General features: G+C 30.9%; 1 protein-coding gene across 1 annotated transcript; it reads right to left on the bottom strand.

Annotated features, from left to right (window-relative positions):
• Nucleotides 1–487: 487 nt before the first annotated feature.
• LOC134726233 (uncharacterized) lies at nt 488–14,136 on the bottom strand. Its single transcript, XM_063590634.1, has 9 exons — nt 14,022–14,136; nt 13,113–13,385; nt 12,243–12,524; nt 9,011–9,073; nt 8,169–8,204; nt 6,997–7,305; nt 5,578–5,658; nt 3,013–3,088; nt 488–764 (listed from the first exon to the last, which is right to left on the bottom strand). Exons 1-9 carry the CDS (start codon nt 14,095–14,097, stop codon nt 488–490), a joined length of 1,473 nt encoding a protein of 490 aa, XP_063446704.1. The 5' UTR covers nt 14,098–14,136.
• Nucleotides 14,137–15,864: the final 1,728 nt, after the last annotated feature.

The raw sequence follows: 15,864 nt of genomic DNA, 5'->3' as shown, positions 1-15,864 counted from the left end.
TCAAAATAGATGTGCTGCAAACGTTGATGAGGTACATTAGCACATGATGTAATTACGATTTTGTACAAGTGTCCAATCATTTTGCTGGTTCCAGGAACAATTGCGGATACATAACTAAAACGGATGAACGACAAAATGACAAAATGAACCAAATCACTAATACACCATCTGTTTAAAAACATTCAATAAAAAAATAAAACTAGCTATTTATATAAAAATTATTTCCGAGCTATATAATTAGTAAATAAAGTTCACAGTTAACAAGCGGATTCATAATGGTATTTGGCATGTTGATTCTGACTGTATTTTTCAATTTATATATGACATCTTTAAATATAAAAAAACTGGTATAGTATATGTTGTCCACCTAAATGAATCAAACACAGTGATTTATTGACATACATGTAGTATTTACTGTTGTACGACTGGTTTGGCATACAATAAATATTTTAATAAGTGATCTAGTAAAAGGTGTTCCAATCCAGTTTCATATTTTTGTTGTTTGGTCGTTATCATTATCAGTTTTCTGACCGAAAACATGATCGTAAGTCTCCTCTTTCCTATTTGGTCTGGTTTGTTGTTCAGCAGAATCATACACGGTATCGACAGTACGGCTATAAACATCTGTGTCGTTAACAACATGCCTTCTTTCATTTGTCTTGTCATATACCCCTTCCACAGATAGAGCATACGGCGAATCTGTTTCATTTTTGTCTTTTTCCATGAAGTTTTGGAACTTCCTATCCGAACTCTCACGAACATATCTGTAAAGTTGTTAAAAAGTTTGAAATGATTTTTGCTGATGCACATTTTAGTAAATAATCAACTACCACAGAAATAAGCCATCAAGTTTGTTCCTTGTTTTAAGTTTTGTCAAAATAAAGGGAAAAGAGGGTGTTATTTTTGTGCAACGTGTTTTGCCATTTTTATTTCACCTGCAGCCATGAAAAATGTTCCTTATTCACCGTGTTTCGTGAAATCGGTAAAAAGATCAACGTACAGGAAATTTGTAAATGTTCGTTCATCGTGAAATGGCAATTTTATTTCGCGTTCTTCAGTGCAGATACCTTCCCTTTACGCCCCTCGGAAAACATTCAATGATTCCATTTAAATTTTGAGATAATTTTGCCTTTTAAAAAGAAGACTCATTCCCGCGTATTTATCATAACTTTATCAAAATGTACATCTTGTTCTCTATATTAAAAGTATAGTAACATTTAGAGGTTTAGATAGCTATAAAATCTGATTTTCTACGGAGGAAATACTTGTTCCAGCTCAAAAATATGACAGTTGTTTTCTATTCATTAAAAGTATTTGATCAATTTTGCCATTATATAAAGGACTTTTCGTTTTTAGTTTCCTTTTGAGTTTGATATTTTTGTTATTTTACTTTATAATGCATCAAGCAGTCAAATCAGCTATTCATCTATTTATGCAATTATACATGTTATCATGCTTTCAAATATTAAGCTATGTGTGTTCCTCGATAGTTTGGTCCTGAATACATTTTAAAGTGATATATTATCTTGAATGAAATGTCCAAATATTCTTCATAGCGTTTATTTGTTTCTGGAACAGTGAGGAAGATAATGGGTCATTTATCATTATCCAGGCCTTTATCTTGTTGATAATTGACAATTGAAAATATTATTTCCTGCTAGAATCATCAAGAAAGGGAAAAAAAGACTTGATAATATTATGATAATATTCGTTTAGACGATACAGCCTTTTATGGGCACCAATTAACCAAACCAAATAGTACTACATTGTAACTACAAAAATGTATGCTGTTCTTAATATTATGCCAGTGTACATGTACTAGAATATGGTTTGTATGAAGTTTCCAGGATTAGTATCGAATTCAAACTAAAAACATTTAACTAAGAAATACATGTATCAGAAAATATGGTTGTTTCATATTAGACTATTTGTTTTTTTATGATAATGAAATCATTTGTTTAGCTTCTCCTTTAATAATGACTACGGCATACATTGTTTGATTCATTGATTTGTGTTTGCTTTATGCTGCATCAGCGCATATATAAAGGCTATATTGCGGCGAGAGCTAATTCAAATATGTTTATAATTTAAAGTGTTTTAAAGTCCTTCAATATAATCAAAATCTAGTTTAAAGCAACTATTTATTTTTGGGAAAAAATGTGCAATGCCAAGAAAATAAGGTAACTATTTCTATATTTACATAAAGACATTTTTTTTTTAATTTGTAAATGGGTATAGGATGTTACAATGATGATATAAACATGTCAACATAGGTTTATATGATTGTTTAAAAATGCCATTTTACGTAAAGTATTTGGGATAAAATTATGAACAATTGCTTAACCTAAACAGATATTTCATACACAAAAACATATTTATGATACAAGGACTTCCAAATTTTCAATTATAAGGGATTTTTTTAAGATGTCTTATGGAACCTCTATACCTCTACAGTGATGCGTTATAAAGATTAAAATCTGCAACGACAACGAGATATGAAAAATGAATTAGTTATTTAGTTTGCACTATCATAATTATAAATGCTTTAACCGATACCACAGAGATTCCTACAAATCATTTCGAGATTTCTATTGTATTCGAATCAAAATATAAGTTTGGTATATAACCAACCTTCTATTGTCAGTAATTAGTTTTCGTTAATGTTTAATACTTCTAAATCCTGCTGTTTGTAATGATGTTATGATGATACAAACACACATATAACAATTAAATAACCTGTAATTTAGTGGTTGACGTTCATTGATATGTTACATATTTGTTTTTCATTCATTTTTTGTACATGAATAATGCCGTTAGTTTTCTCGTTTGCATTGTTTTAAATTTGCCAATTTAGGGCCATTTATAGCTGATTATGCGGTATGAGCTTAGCTCAATTCTGAAGGCCGACGGGTGACCTATAGTTGTTAATTTCTGTGGTGTCAATTGGTCTCTTGTGAAGAGTTGTCGCATTGGCAATCATTACACTGCTTATTTTTTATAATTATACATTACCTTCGTCGGATAAAAACAACGATTACCAGAATGCAGATAACTGCAACAATAGCCACTGGTACACCAACTGATAAACCTGTAAATACAGGGAAAATATATTAGAAACGATAATTAAACATAAGATATTTAGTCAATTATACTCAGTACAACAGTTTTTCAACTGCATTTGTTTTGCTTATTAATCAGTTAATATATATTGTGGAATATTTGGTTGGAATTTGATTATTAAAATGTTCCATTTGATTACATTTACTCCACTGCCTATAATGTTGACATATATATTGAATTATTACTTTTTGGAAACTGATTATTTTGATTTGATATAAATATTGTCATTTCTAAATCTGTTAAAAAATATATCAATGACACTCAACGTTTTGTTTGAAAATTTACTAATTTTTTGCTTTATTTAGTTTTACTTTATATTTTGTTAACCTCCACTTCAAACAATAATTTATTTATTCCACTAATCAAGCTTAGTGTCTTTGTCAAGCTATACACATATATATTTCTAATGACTTATCAAGGATGTGTGCATGTTGCAATATACTTGATTAAAAGCTGAGTAACTGCTTATATACTTTATATTTGGTTAGTAACACTGTAACCATATGTTTGCACGTGTGTACTCATAAGTAGCATGCAGCTTCAACTATATTATATTAGTTCAAATACAATAACTGTTGTTAATAATCGAATTATAACTTGAACATGTAATATGAAGAGTGTTTTATCGGATTTGCGGGTGCTCAATCCTTTTCATATCATAATGAATAAAATGTGTTTAAATTCAAATGTTAAAACTTTTAGTTTTTAAACAGTTATGAAAATATGCAACTTCATTTCGAAGTTTTGATTTCAGAGAAGGGGTCAAACTTTTGAAATAAAATTATCAAATCAGTAATATGTAGGTTGTCTCGAGAACTCCATCACATTTTTTTATAAATTGCACCTCTTATAATGTAAAAATATTCAATGCTGAGGTCAAAATTTGCTATGATGATCAATTCAGGACTTTCCTTCAAAGCAGGTATCGACAAATAGTTTTGCAAGATGCATTTTATATTGAAAATTGCCTTTTTAATGTAAATCAATGACAATCAAAACCATGGAGTAAACAAAGACTCTCAAAACCAAAGAACATTTACATCAACAGTTATGAATAATAATTAAAAAAAACACATGAACTGTACTAAAAACCGGAAGTGAAACCAGGTGCTCCGGAAAAGTAAGCATTTCCTGCACCGTATACGGCACCCTTCGTGTTATTTCTTTGTTCAGTTCGGTAAAGATTGAAAGATATTATCACTGAGGAAAAATATAAGATATGATTTCTGACACACTTTTCAATCAGCTCATGATGGCGACCGTAAAATTTCTTGATTGATGACCCTATTTGATTGACTCATAGCCCTGTCTTAGCAACATTTGAAAAAGCAGTATTCCTCGTTCAACAAAATAAACGTACTTTGAGCTAGCTCTTGAGTAACGTTTCAATTGAGACACACATACTAAATCTGCTGATGCCGCTGGGATGTTGCTACACAGAAACGGAAAGTAGAATTTAGGAAAACAAAAATCATCGCGTTTGTCATAAATTTTGGTAATCAACCTACCATCAGTATTCATTTCGAGAAAAAGGTCAAAATATAGAACAGATTTATCTGTGTCGGTAATATCTTTAATTTCAAGCTCACTTGGATATATTAAATGTAAGTGATCACTTAATCTATTATTATTTAGAGACAGTACATCATCAATATACCGAAAGGTGAAATTAAAAGACTGGACTAACTTTTTTCCTCCTTTCTGTACAAGCCTTTGTATAAATTCTGCTTCATAGGAATATAACAAAAATCTGCAAGTAGCGTAGCGCAATTGGTACCCACTGGGATACCAATAGTCTGTTGGAAGACCAAACCACTTAATTCAACAAATATGTTGTCAATTAAAAAGTCCAGCACGACAGTGAAATCCTCGTCGGTCCTTGACCCTGTATGCTTTTTCACAAAGTAAGGTCATTTCCTGCCCAAAACTAGATATTTGAAACGTCTAGTGCCCTTTTTGTTAAAGAAACATGAGCCGACGGGTTCTTTCAGTCGAGTTTTAAGTTTAGTATGTGAAAGAGTTGAAAAATCAAAGGTTTTAATGATGGTATAATGTTTTAATGATTGAGGTTGTAAATTCACCAATAACTCTTTTGAATTTTTCAGTATCCACATCTGATTAACATGTACACCTTGAATATGCCGTTTCGGAATATTTCTGGAGTCTTTCTTCAAAGGTTTTATATCTAGAAACTCTCAAGTGGTGACTATTAATGACCGTCCACAAGCTTGTCAGTGTTGATGCCTAAAACACCCAAACATACAAAAGAGCATACAGAAAATGACGGAGAAAATCACGAAACCGAAATTTTCTTTTTAATTCAGCCATTCTTGTTATACATATATCTACATCCGATCATTTGCATTCCACAAACCATAAGAGGAATTTTAAACTCCATTGTATATTTAACAAGAAAATCTTTATATGTTTTGAATATATAGTAAATTGTATAATTACCGATTGTTGAATAGTCCGTAACATCTGCAGAGGTTTCATGGCTTGATGAAGTAATTACACATTCATTGAGTCCGCCTGTATCTGTGTGTAAAATAAACATCGTTATATAAGTTAATCTCAAGAACAATTTCATTATTCATTACATATGAGTCCATTTGCCACACTTATAGTATTCCTAGTTCTTTGGCTTTCTCGGCTCTTTTTTTAAAGATATTAACTTTGAAATCAAATATCCTACCGTGAAAATGGAGTTATCGAAAACATAGTAATCCGATTTGCTTCTATGTCTACCTTTGCAGACCTGTTTGAGAATGGAATAATTAAAAATCCTTCGTTACCGTTCATGTCCATACACTTTAACATGTTTTATATTTGTTACAATCATCGACATTTACAATCTACAACCGCATATACTTATCTGTCTTTGATGAAATGAGTTACCCTAAACTTTAAAGACCCACAGAAGATTGTGAAAACTTATACTAACTTTTAATGATATTAACTAGCGTGTAATTGGTTCAACCAATTCTAATCAATCTCAACAGTTGTATATTAGTGGCTATTTTTATGCGTAAAACAAAGAGTATTTTGCTTAGTCAGAATAATGTAACTAATTTGCATGATAATCATTTTAAGGGAATATTTTTATACGAGTACCTTGGGATCTCAAATATTGCAATATAACTTTTATAAACTATCTTGTTTAAAATGCTAAAATGCTAAAACGCAAACACATATTCATTATTTTGATCCTAAATATGGATATATAGTTCCAACTGGACATAGTTAATATCCAATATCTTTCTCAAGGGCATCTGTTTTGATACATAAACATCGATTGTTGATGTAGTTGCCTGATTATGACAGTACACAAATTATACAACTTTTCAATCGCATAGTTTGAATAAAATAATACCACTCGCTTCTCTCGTAGAGCACTCAGCTATACACATATCACTTTCAAAAAATAAAAAATACAAACCAGTTGTCCAATGAACTAGAAATCAACTTAGTGTGACCTTTCTATAATTAATTCTAATAGTAGGTTTCTATTTTACGTGTGTACACATTTTATTGAAAAAAGTGCATGCTCGTGGATATTCAATATTTGGGTTTTGACCAAATCACCATTAGAGCTTATATCAATTGTATTCGTTGAAAATTTATTTCGGGGTTAACATGTATTCTTTGCCTTTATGAAAGTATAAGCATAACAGTTGATTAAACAATCTTTGCTGATGAATATATCTGATCATTTGTTTAATAACTTATATGCAGTGTTTTCTACTGAAACGGGAACTGCTGTTATAGATATTTTTGTATTCGTTAAACGAACGCAAAAGATATCTTATACATTTAATATTAAGACATATATCATTGAAACCACAAAACTCACAAATAACAGTGTTAAATATTTACCTTGGCAACATTTAGCCACAGCTACTTTTGAAGTCATACATGTTTTTTCGCCCGAGATTAAGTTACAACTAAACAAATTTGTCTCGTTACCATAACAATTAAAGGAAATAGGAACGATCAGGTAATCGGATATTTTTTTATCACCAACGGTAGCATTCCCGATCCATGTGTGGTTAATAGACTGACAAAAAACTCTTGCAGCTACTTCATCCCATCCGGTACTACAAATGTAGTTTTCCGTTTGGCTTGATTGGTCGAAAAATATAACACGGCCATCGTTATCCATATATATTGCAGGTAAATCGTTATCTTAAATAAGAAAACAAATTACTTTAAATCGTTTATCCAAATGTGGAAAAATAAAATTGGAAAGAACAATTATACTAAACCATTAGAAGGATTTTTGGAAACTAATATCTTACAAATAAGTCATTGCTTCCTTTGATTAGTGACTTACAAAGTTCAACTGTTTTCTGTTCTAGCAAATGAGTTAACTGTTTTTCATTCTCAATAAATGATCCTTCAATTTGAGGTTTGAATACTGCGCATATATACTTATAAATGTTATATCATACACCTGTTATGCAGTTGTCAATAAGGGTCGGTATACCATATAAGATAGACGTCGGACGTTGGATTTTGCAGAAAAAAAACTGACGATAACCGAGAGTACTAAAATATATAGGTTTAATGAAGGTATTCATGACCAATGTTTTTGAATAGGGAAACATTGTTAGAACCTCCCTTTATCCTGGGTTCGAATTTACTTTTAAAATGGATAGTTTCAATCCTGCGTGCTTTCACTAGTCTATAAAAATCTGAGCATGTATATTCAATTTATTATCAAGATTTCGTCAAAACGAATACTGTATGTTTTAATGTATATTCAAAATACAAGTTTTGTATGTATGTATGTTTTTTTTTAGATAATGCCATATGGTATAAGGATTTTAGCTTCAGGCGGAGAAGTATTGAAACAATTGTATCTAAATTGAAAGTAAACGCTATAAAATATTTATCACTATTAGAATTTCTTAACCTATGAATGCTTTAGTAAGTCATAGTTATAATAACTTAGTGCACAGAAAATATATGTACTTTGAACTGGCAAAACTGAGTTCGGAAATTCAAGCGTTAAACAGTGATATATTAAAGTCTTATATACGACTCACATTTAATCGTAGATGTTTGAATTTCAATTTCATTATCTACAAGACAAAATAAGAGATTGTTTAAAACATACAAACACTCATGTAACATGTTTTCTTGGATTTACTTAATGAGGCATTAACTACAAGACATGAACAGAATAGATTTAGATTTAGTGTGGTTCAAACATAAAGAAGTGTATTAATTCTATTATAATTCGCTAATAACAATCAATTTGGTTCAGTTTTATCGAAATAGACACATAAACACCACTGATGATTTATTCGTTTGCAAGTGAATAAATCGACTTCATTGAATCCGTATCAATGAGACCTTTACTTCAACTCAAAAGCTTGAGATTGGATACGCATGAGCATGTATTAGTCGTTTACAGCCATGAACATTGAAGGATGGTCATTGGCTCTCATACCACAGCGTCTTATATCGCTTTATACCGGTAATATCTTATCTGTAAATTAATCAAAACAGACGTAGAAAAAACCATTTGTTTGAAGACAATACAACATTGGCTAGGTGCATGGCAATGTGCTACGCATTAATTTATTACATGTGTCGATGTAATGGGATGCTTAAGATTCTGTGTTTAATTCACTTATCGAAAGATTGATTCTGAGCGTTCAGGTGAGTATGTAAAGGATGATTCAAATATTAAAACTGTTTATCATCACTACATAAAACACATCAATTAGCTAAATTTACGTACTGCATAATATTTGTACAAATGATAAAAGAATCAGCTGCAATAGAATATATACAATAAAAAATACACATATTTTTTCACGATTATATCACATACGTTGGTTATAAGAAATCATCGTTTTTATAATAAGATAAAGAACTGAACCTGAAGAAGAGTAACTAGGGTTATCCGTTGGTGTCTTTATCGTACCAAACGTAACTGCAGGGTCTGAAACACAAAAAAGGAAAATATCCCTAAATTTTCAGACTCAATGATAAGATAGTTGTACTTTAAAAGGTCTCTGCCAGATATATACTAGTAGTCGGTACCTAATAGACAATTTAACTAATTAAACATGCCGGACTATCACAGATCCGAACAAGATAATTACACTACAAACTGCTAAGTGTCAGAAAAGCCCAGTTTTTTTGCTCGACCAGTAAACATGGTAAAGTCGAGAGCACATTTTACTCGACTAATTCCGACATTACTTAACTGTACCTAATTGTACTCGACTAGGTGTCGACTTTACTCAATAAGATTTATTCAGTACTTGATGATCTTGGTGTAGTCTAAAATGGTCTCGACCAGTCTTGACCTTCTAATTTAGACTCGGCTGGTGTAACTCAGCCCATCTAACTAAATTAAATATAGATCTTACAAAATTCTAGTGTGTTTGGTAGTTTGACTCACTGCTGTGAAATAAAAGATTTAAATTAATAGGTGAAAAAAAAAATGATTAAATTCAGAGAGGCTTCTTTCGTATTGTTTATAAAAGTTTCAAATCAACTTGGATATTCATCAAACTATGCATAAATCTTACTTATATATTTATCTTGCTGAATCCCAGGTCGTTATGAAGTTTGGTTTATTGCTGGTGAATTTTAGATTTAAATTAATATACGGGTAGGTGAAGAAAGTTAGAATTTGCAGTTCGAACTATATTCAAACATTAAACTTCAATTATACTGATCGGCTTTAGAAACGCAACACTAATTATTTTTGTTTTGTTTTTGAATGAATGTGTCACCGTCAAAAGCGATGACTGCCTGTTACAAACACCAAAATGATTGTCAGAAGGGTCAACAAATACTGTCTGACATGTTTTAGGTTCTGTTTCACACCTTCTGATTTTGCATTTGTTCGACCCATTAATTGCTTTTTGCAATTATGCGGTTGGAACTTGATGGCTTTAAAGGTTTTCCTTCAGTCAATTCATTGGTAATTCAGTTTATGGGAAACATTTATGGCATGAATCTGTACTCAATGACACTCGGCAATTTGATTAGCAGTTGACGTTGCGGCAGTAAACATGTCTTGTAAATGACGTTGCGTATTCAAATTCTGTTGACGTTTCATTGTCACTTCACGTTGATCTGTTCATTGAAGGCTAGAAACAAATCTGGTCTACTTGTTTCGTTGTCGGAAGGACAGTAAGACGAATTTCTGAAGTCATAAAGTATGGTTGCAGCACGTTTATGTTTTCATGTTTGCAGTATTCTTAAGAAGTAATTCAGTTTTTTATTTCTCAGTCTTGGCAAAATTGGGATGCAACATTTTTAAACTGAATTAAGTGAGGCAAAAGATTTAAAGAACTGTTTGAGAAAGCAAAAAAACCTGAAACAATCTTTCATGTGTCCAAAATTTCGCTTAAAGAAATTCGTGCGACTTAAAAATTCGGTATGTTCAATAACCACAGGTAAGTCAGATTTTGATTTTTTGTAAGGAGAAAGAAGTATGATAAGCATGGACAGAAGTTATAAGAGAATCAAACAAGATTTGGTAAAACAAATCAACAAAACGAGTGTTGCGTTTCTAAAGCCGTTCAGTATATTTTTATTACTTTTTGAAATCAACTAAGATTTTCATCAATTTATCCAGCTATCTTAGTAATATATTGAGCTTACTGAATCCCAGGTCATTATGTTGTGTGGTGTATTACTGTTCAATTTAGAAATTCAATAAATCTAGGTAAACAAAGGTAGAATTTGCAGTTCGGACTATATTCATAAAGTACACTTTAATTGTTTGATGACTTTTTAAAATCAACTCGGATTTTCATCAAACTATGCATCTATCTAAGTTATAAATTGATCTTACGTAATCCCAGGTCATTACGTAGTTTGTTGTATTGTTGTCAAATTAAAGAATTTAATAAATCTAGGTAACTAAAGCTAGGATTTGGAATTTTGGACAAAATTCAGATAGTACACTTTTGTTTTTTTATAACTGAGACTGAGTCAAGTTGAGATAGGTCCAGACTTGTCAAACCTTGATCGAGACAATTCCAGAACGTTGGTGGAGACCATTTCAGACTACACCAAGATCATCAAGTACTGAATCAGAATAGTTAAGGAAAGTCGAGACAACGTCGAGTACAATTAAGTACAGTTAAGTACTGTTGAGACAATTTTCGAGTACAAAATCTGGCCTTTTCTTACTCTGAGCAGTTTGTAGTGTAGTACATGTAAACATTCATCTCGTTTTTACTAAGCGATGAATATCTTAACACGCTGTTTGTTAATGGATCTGGTAACTTAAAACAGTTCTTTCAATAAGAATGACCCTTCTCAAAACAGCAAAGATAATGAATAATAGGGTTTTGTACGAATACCAAGGGAAAAGGGACATATGTGGCAAAAAAAAACACGATTTTTGTAGAATATCCTTAGACTTTAATTCAGAGGTGTTTGTTGTAAAATTTTAAACATTTTTTAATATTTCAAATTTAAAAAAAGAAAATTACTGAATCACTCAAATCGTGTGCATCTTAAAATTTGTACTTGAGCATGTTGAATTAGTCCATATTTTTTTTTGTTTTCAACTAGAATCCAAATTGATTAACTTGTTATAAGGAAATTATTTCTAGGCCTGCATGTACCAAATTGCCCTACACTTGTATGTGAATACTTTGGAAAAGGCTGTGCATTTTCTATAAAATTTCCATATGTTCAGCTTTGATCATCACAAGGGTACATCATTTCTAATCATTCTTATCTTTTCAATGAAATTTAATATTCTAACTTAAACGTTTTAAATTGGCAGAACGATGGTATTAATATTTTGTTTACTGAAACTGGTATTTCAAATCTGATGCTGTCAAAAACAAGATGTGAAGTACATACTCATGGATAAAACAAAAAGGACGAATAGATTTGTACGTGCATTTAATATTCTTTCATAAGATATACAAAGGTCTTACTACATTGCATTTGAAAAAATATGACGGCAACTTGACTTCTTTGTTAATTCTATTTACGCATATTGTGTATGGGCTGATGTAACCTGTATATACTTGCGTTTTGTTCAATTCAATTGAATAAAAAATTATACACAAATTTCATGAATACTCAATATACCGATGTAAATGATTGTTAGTATAACAATTACTACCTACCTTTACACCAGTACGAAAGACTTGCATATCTGTAATTAAACAAGCATGGATCCCGAGATGTATCGGACTCGCATCGCCATTTTTTATCGCATAATTGTCGTAAACGGTTAGATGCGCAATCAGGACCCGTTTCTTTTGTCTCACATTCATCGTCATTTATCAATTGCACACGTATAATGTGAACGTAATACAGCTTCAATAATGGACATTGTATTTCTGGAAGACGATTTGCACAAGTGTAGACATTAGTAGGTTGATGATCAAAGTGATGCCACACCCAAGCTAAATGAATGAATGGGGAAAAAAACAATAGTTACATGATTATACCTGTATGAATCATTTGAAAAAGGCTTTATAAATCAAAAGGGAATTGCTTAACATTTTCATAACCGTACTTTATCTGCTTTCAAATTGCACTCAGTCTGAAAGTTTGAACACGGCAATGATTAAAGCTCGCACACTCTGTATCGGAATACGTCGACATATAATGCATATGCAATTTGACCGTTTTATCTACGAAACAATACATAGAAATACTCAAAGTGTCATGCAAATACATCGTATATCAATACATTCAAAATCTTCAGTACACGAACGGTGGGCAGGTGTTGTTTTTTTTTTTTAACTTTTGTTACATTAAACGAATTTTTCAATTTGATGGCTACTAATTTTTTATGTATACTAAAATATGAAAGACATACAATACATCAAGAAGTACAAATGATCTGTACAATTTTGTTAAAAAAAATATTGAAATTGTGAGCTTGGTATTTAACCTAAAATATCTTGCTTAGGTAAAAGAAAATTATAGCGCTATATGCTTAACTTAAATAATATTTATTTAATTCGACTAATTAGCATTGTACTTACATTTACATTGAAAGAATACATTGAGATACTTGGGTTTTTCTTGACATTCGTTTTCCGATAAAATCTTTGAGGACAACGTACAATTGTTTTTATCAAAGCAATCGATTTGAAAGTTTCTTTTTACGTTTGACAGACAGGTTTCATAGTTATTGCCTGAATTACACGTGCTTCCAACAGTAAAAAAGTTCGGAAAGACTGTGGTGCCTGCTGAACATTGTAAATGTTTTATCTGGTCCTTACCCTGATCACAGAGAATTACTTTTTCGGTAACTCCTACAAATATTTATTTTACGTTAATTTATCAATTCTGTCTTATATAATTTGCACATCTACTTATTATAATCCAGATCATGCGTTTATGAATACAACAAATCAAGAACGTGTTTATTTGTGAATCAAACATAGAAATAAGTGTTATTAAAAGAACAAAGATAAAAACGTTTTAGCTGCTATCGTAAATAAAAGTAAGCATATTTTAATAAACAGATTCTATATTTTTTTTATCTTGAGTTGACAATAAAATCACAATTATGTAGTAAAGGCAAACCGAATTGTCTTTAAAGGAAAATGTAAAAATTTGATTAAACGGTGAACTCGAAAATACATGCACCTTCTGCTGATGTCTGTTCTATGGTCGGGTTGTTGTCTCGTTGATACATTCTCCATTTCCATTCTCAATTTAAAATATGTCTGTCAGTGAATTATATAAAAGAGTGTATATGAGTCTCTTTTTAGAAAAATTATTATACAAAGGACAGTGTATTTCGTAATACTTTACACATATTAAAGGCGGATGTATTCAAAAATGTGTGAAAAAAAACTGTATTTAAACATGAAAAAAACTAAAAAAGTGCTAAAATTATATTTATTTTTAAATACGGGATTTTACTCGGCATTTCTAGTGCTTACCTGTTTCCATTGCATAACATAAAAGTGAAAATTCCAAGCCAATTATAAGTATTTTGTTAATTCGTGTTCTCACCATCTTGTTAATAAATGTACGCACATCTTATGAATGAACTCAGTCGTACACATAGGGAAGTAAATACAAGGACTTAATACTTACTTTTGTATGTATTTATATATAATTTCCGTTTTTCGTATAAAATCACTTCAATTCTAGGTCAAAATATGATAGGTACAATTTCCGGCTGGGATCGGGCTTTTGGAATGTGGCCATGTTTTTTCTCTCAATTGAATATGATTAATTGTTTAAAAATGAACTTGTTATGGAAAGACGGGATAAAAATGCTTAAACTGAAAATACACAAGTTAATAATTTGTTTTTGTTTACCTAATGTTTTATCAACGTTATCATAATTATCAACTTGAATTTGGCAATCAAATGCTTGTATTTTAAAATATAAAATATAGTCATTTCTATTCACATACGAATGCAAATTTCTAAGGTAATGCATAATGCAAATTAAATTTCTTAAGATAAACATTGTACTCATGTTTTACAAAAATAAATGTAATTGCATTTATTGAACATTTTGAAAATACAAAACAATCATTTTTATATGACCCAGGTGTTTTTGTTGTTTCTTTTTTAAGTTTATCGAGAACAGTTAGGGTTTTCTGATTGGCGTTCAGATTATATCAGTCGATCAAAACATGATTTCTCTTGAATCATAATACTGTTTATAATGTATCATTTTTTTTCAATTGTTTTGAATAAATGAATTTTGAAAAAAAACGAAAAGTACGTTTTTCAGTAAAAAAAAACATCTTGCATTTAACAATAAACAGTTTCTGATAATATGTTGATGGCACATTTCAGAAAAAAAAATTAATACTTAATGCTTGATATATTGATGTTGGTTTTATCTAATAAATTGCATGGACAAGGGAAAAGGCTGCTAAAATCAAACACGTTCACTGTATACAAAAAATGCCGATTTGCGTATGTTCCGGTCGAATCAACATGTCAACACCGATATATACATGTTATATCTATTCATGATTTTAAATCCCAGTAAATAATCCAACTGGTGCATGAACATAAATAAACTAAATCATGTTTTTTTTTAAAGGGTACATATCTTTTTTTATTTTATTTTTACATTTATATTTTTGAAATGTTTCAGAAAGAAACCTTCAGTTGCACAATATTGCGCATACGATTTATTTGTAAAATATTCGACCACATTTACACCGTGTAGAACGCCACATGCGGGGTGTCGGCTATAATTGACATGGGGTGGCAATTTTGAAGCGACGCAAAAGTAGCAAGGTAAGTTCAAGCATCAAAATTTCTTATTGTAAGAACTCTCAGTAGCATATAATGTATTGCACGGAAGGAACCGCCACATAATCTATTTCCTGAAAGCAGGAGCAGTCGTTTTCAGTGCTTAGTTTTCTCAAACACCTCGCCCTAGTTTTCCGTGTTGCAGATTTTGAGGCTTTATATGCAAATTTCTGTATAAAAAACTACTTTACACAACTACCCTCCGTATTATTTATATAGAATTGTATTCCTCTCATGGACTTCTACCAGATACCAGTTCCTTAGTTAAAATTAATTGGTTTTAAAACTATTATTCATTAAAATATAAAGTGTCGCTCGGGGTGTCAGATTTTGCATGTCAAGGGGTAGAGGCGTGTCATTAAAAAAAAGAATACATTGTCTTATAAGTCGGTCCTGTCTGATACTTTTTAATTCAAACACACCTACACTGTTATGATGACAAATTACAAACTTAATTATGTCATTTGGTCCATATTGTGCATTTTTATTGACAAACATAGC

The sequence above is a fragment of the Mytilus trossulus genome, chromosome 7 (genome assembly GCF_036588685.1).
Source record: "Mytilus trossulus isolate FHL-02 chromosome 7, PNRI_Mtr1.1.1.hap1, whole genome shotgun sequence".
Classification (NCBI taxonomy): Eukaryota; Metazoa; Mollusca; class Bivalvia; order Mytilida; family Mytilidae; genus Mytilus; species Mytilus trossulus.
The sequence above is the reverse complement of the archived record's forward strand: the minus strand, read 5'-3'. Positions and strand labels throughout refer to the sequence as shown.

What these genes read in the sequence shown, in the direction of transcription:
- LOC134726233 (XM_063590634.1), bottom strand. Translation starts at nt 14,097, where the DNA reads ATGGTGAGAACACGAATTAACAAAATACTTATAATTGGCTTGGAATTT. An exon ending in TCAAACATCTACGATTAAAT is followed by an intron (nt 7,306 to 8,168) that starts GTGAGTCGTATA and finishes TTCTTATTTAAG; the next exon opens with ATAACGATTTACCTGCAATA. An exon ending in TGTGGCTAAATGTTGCCAAG is followed by an intron (nt 5,659 to 6,996) that starts GTAAATATTTAA and finishes TTTTACACACAG; the next exon opens with ATACAGGCGGACTCAATGAA.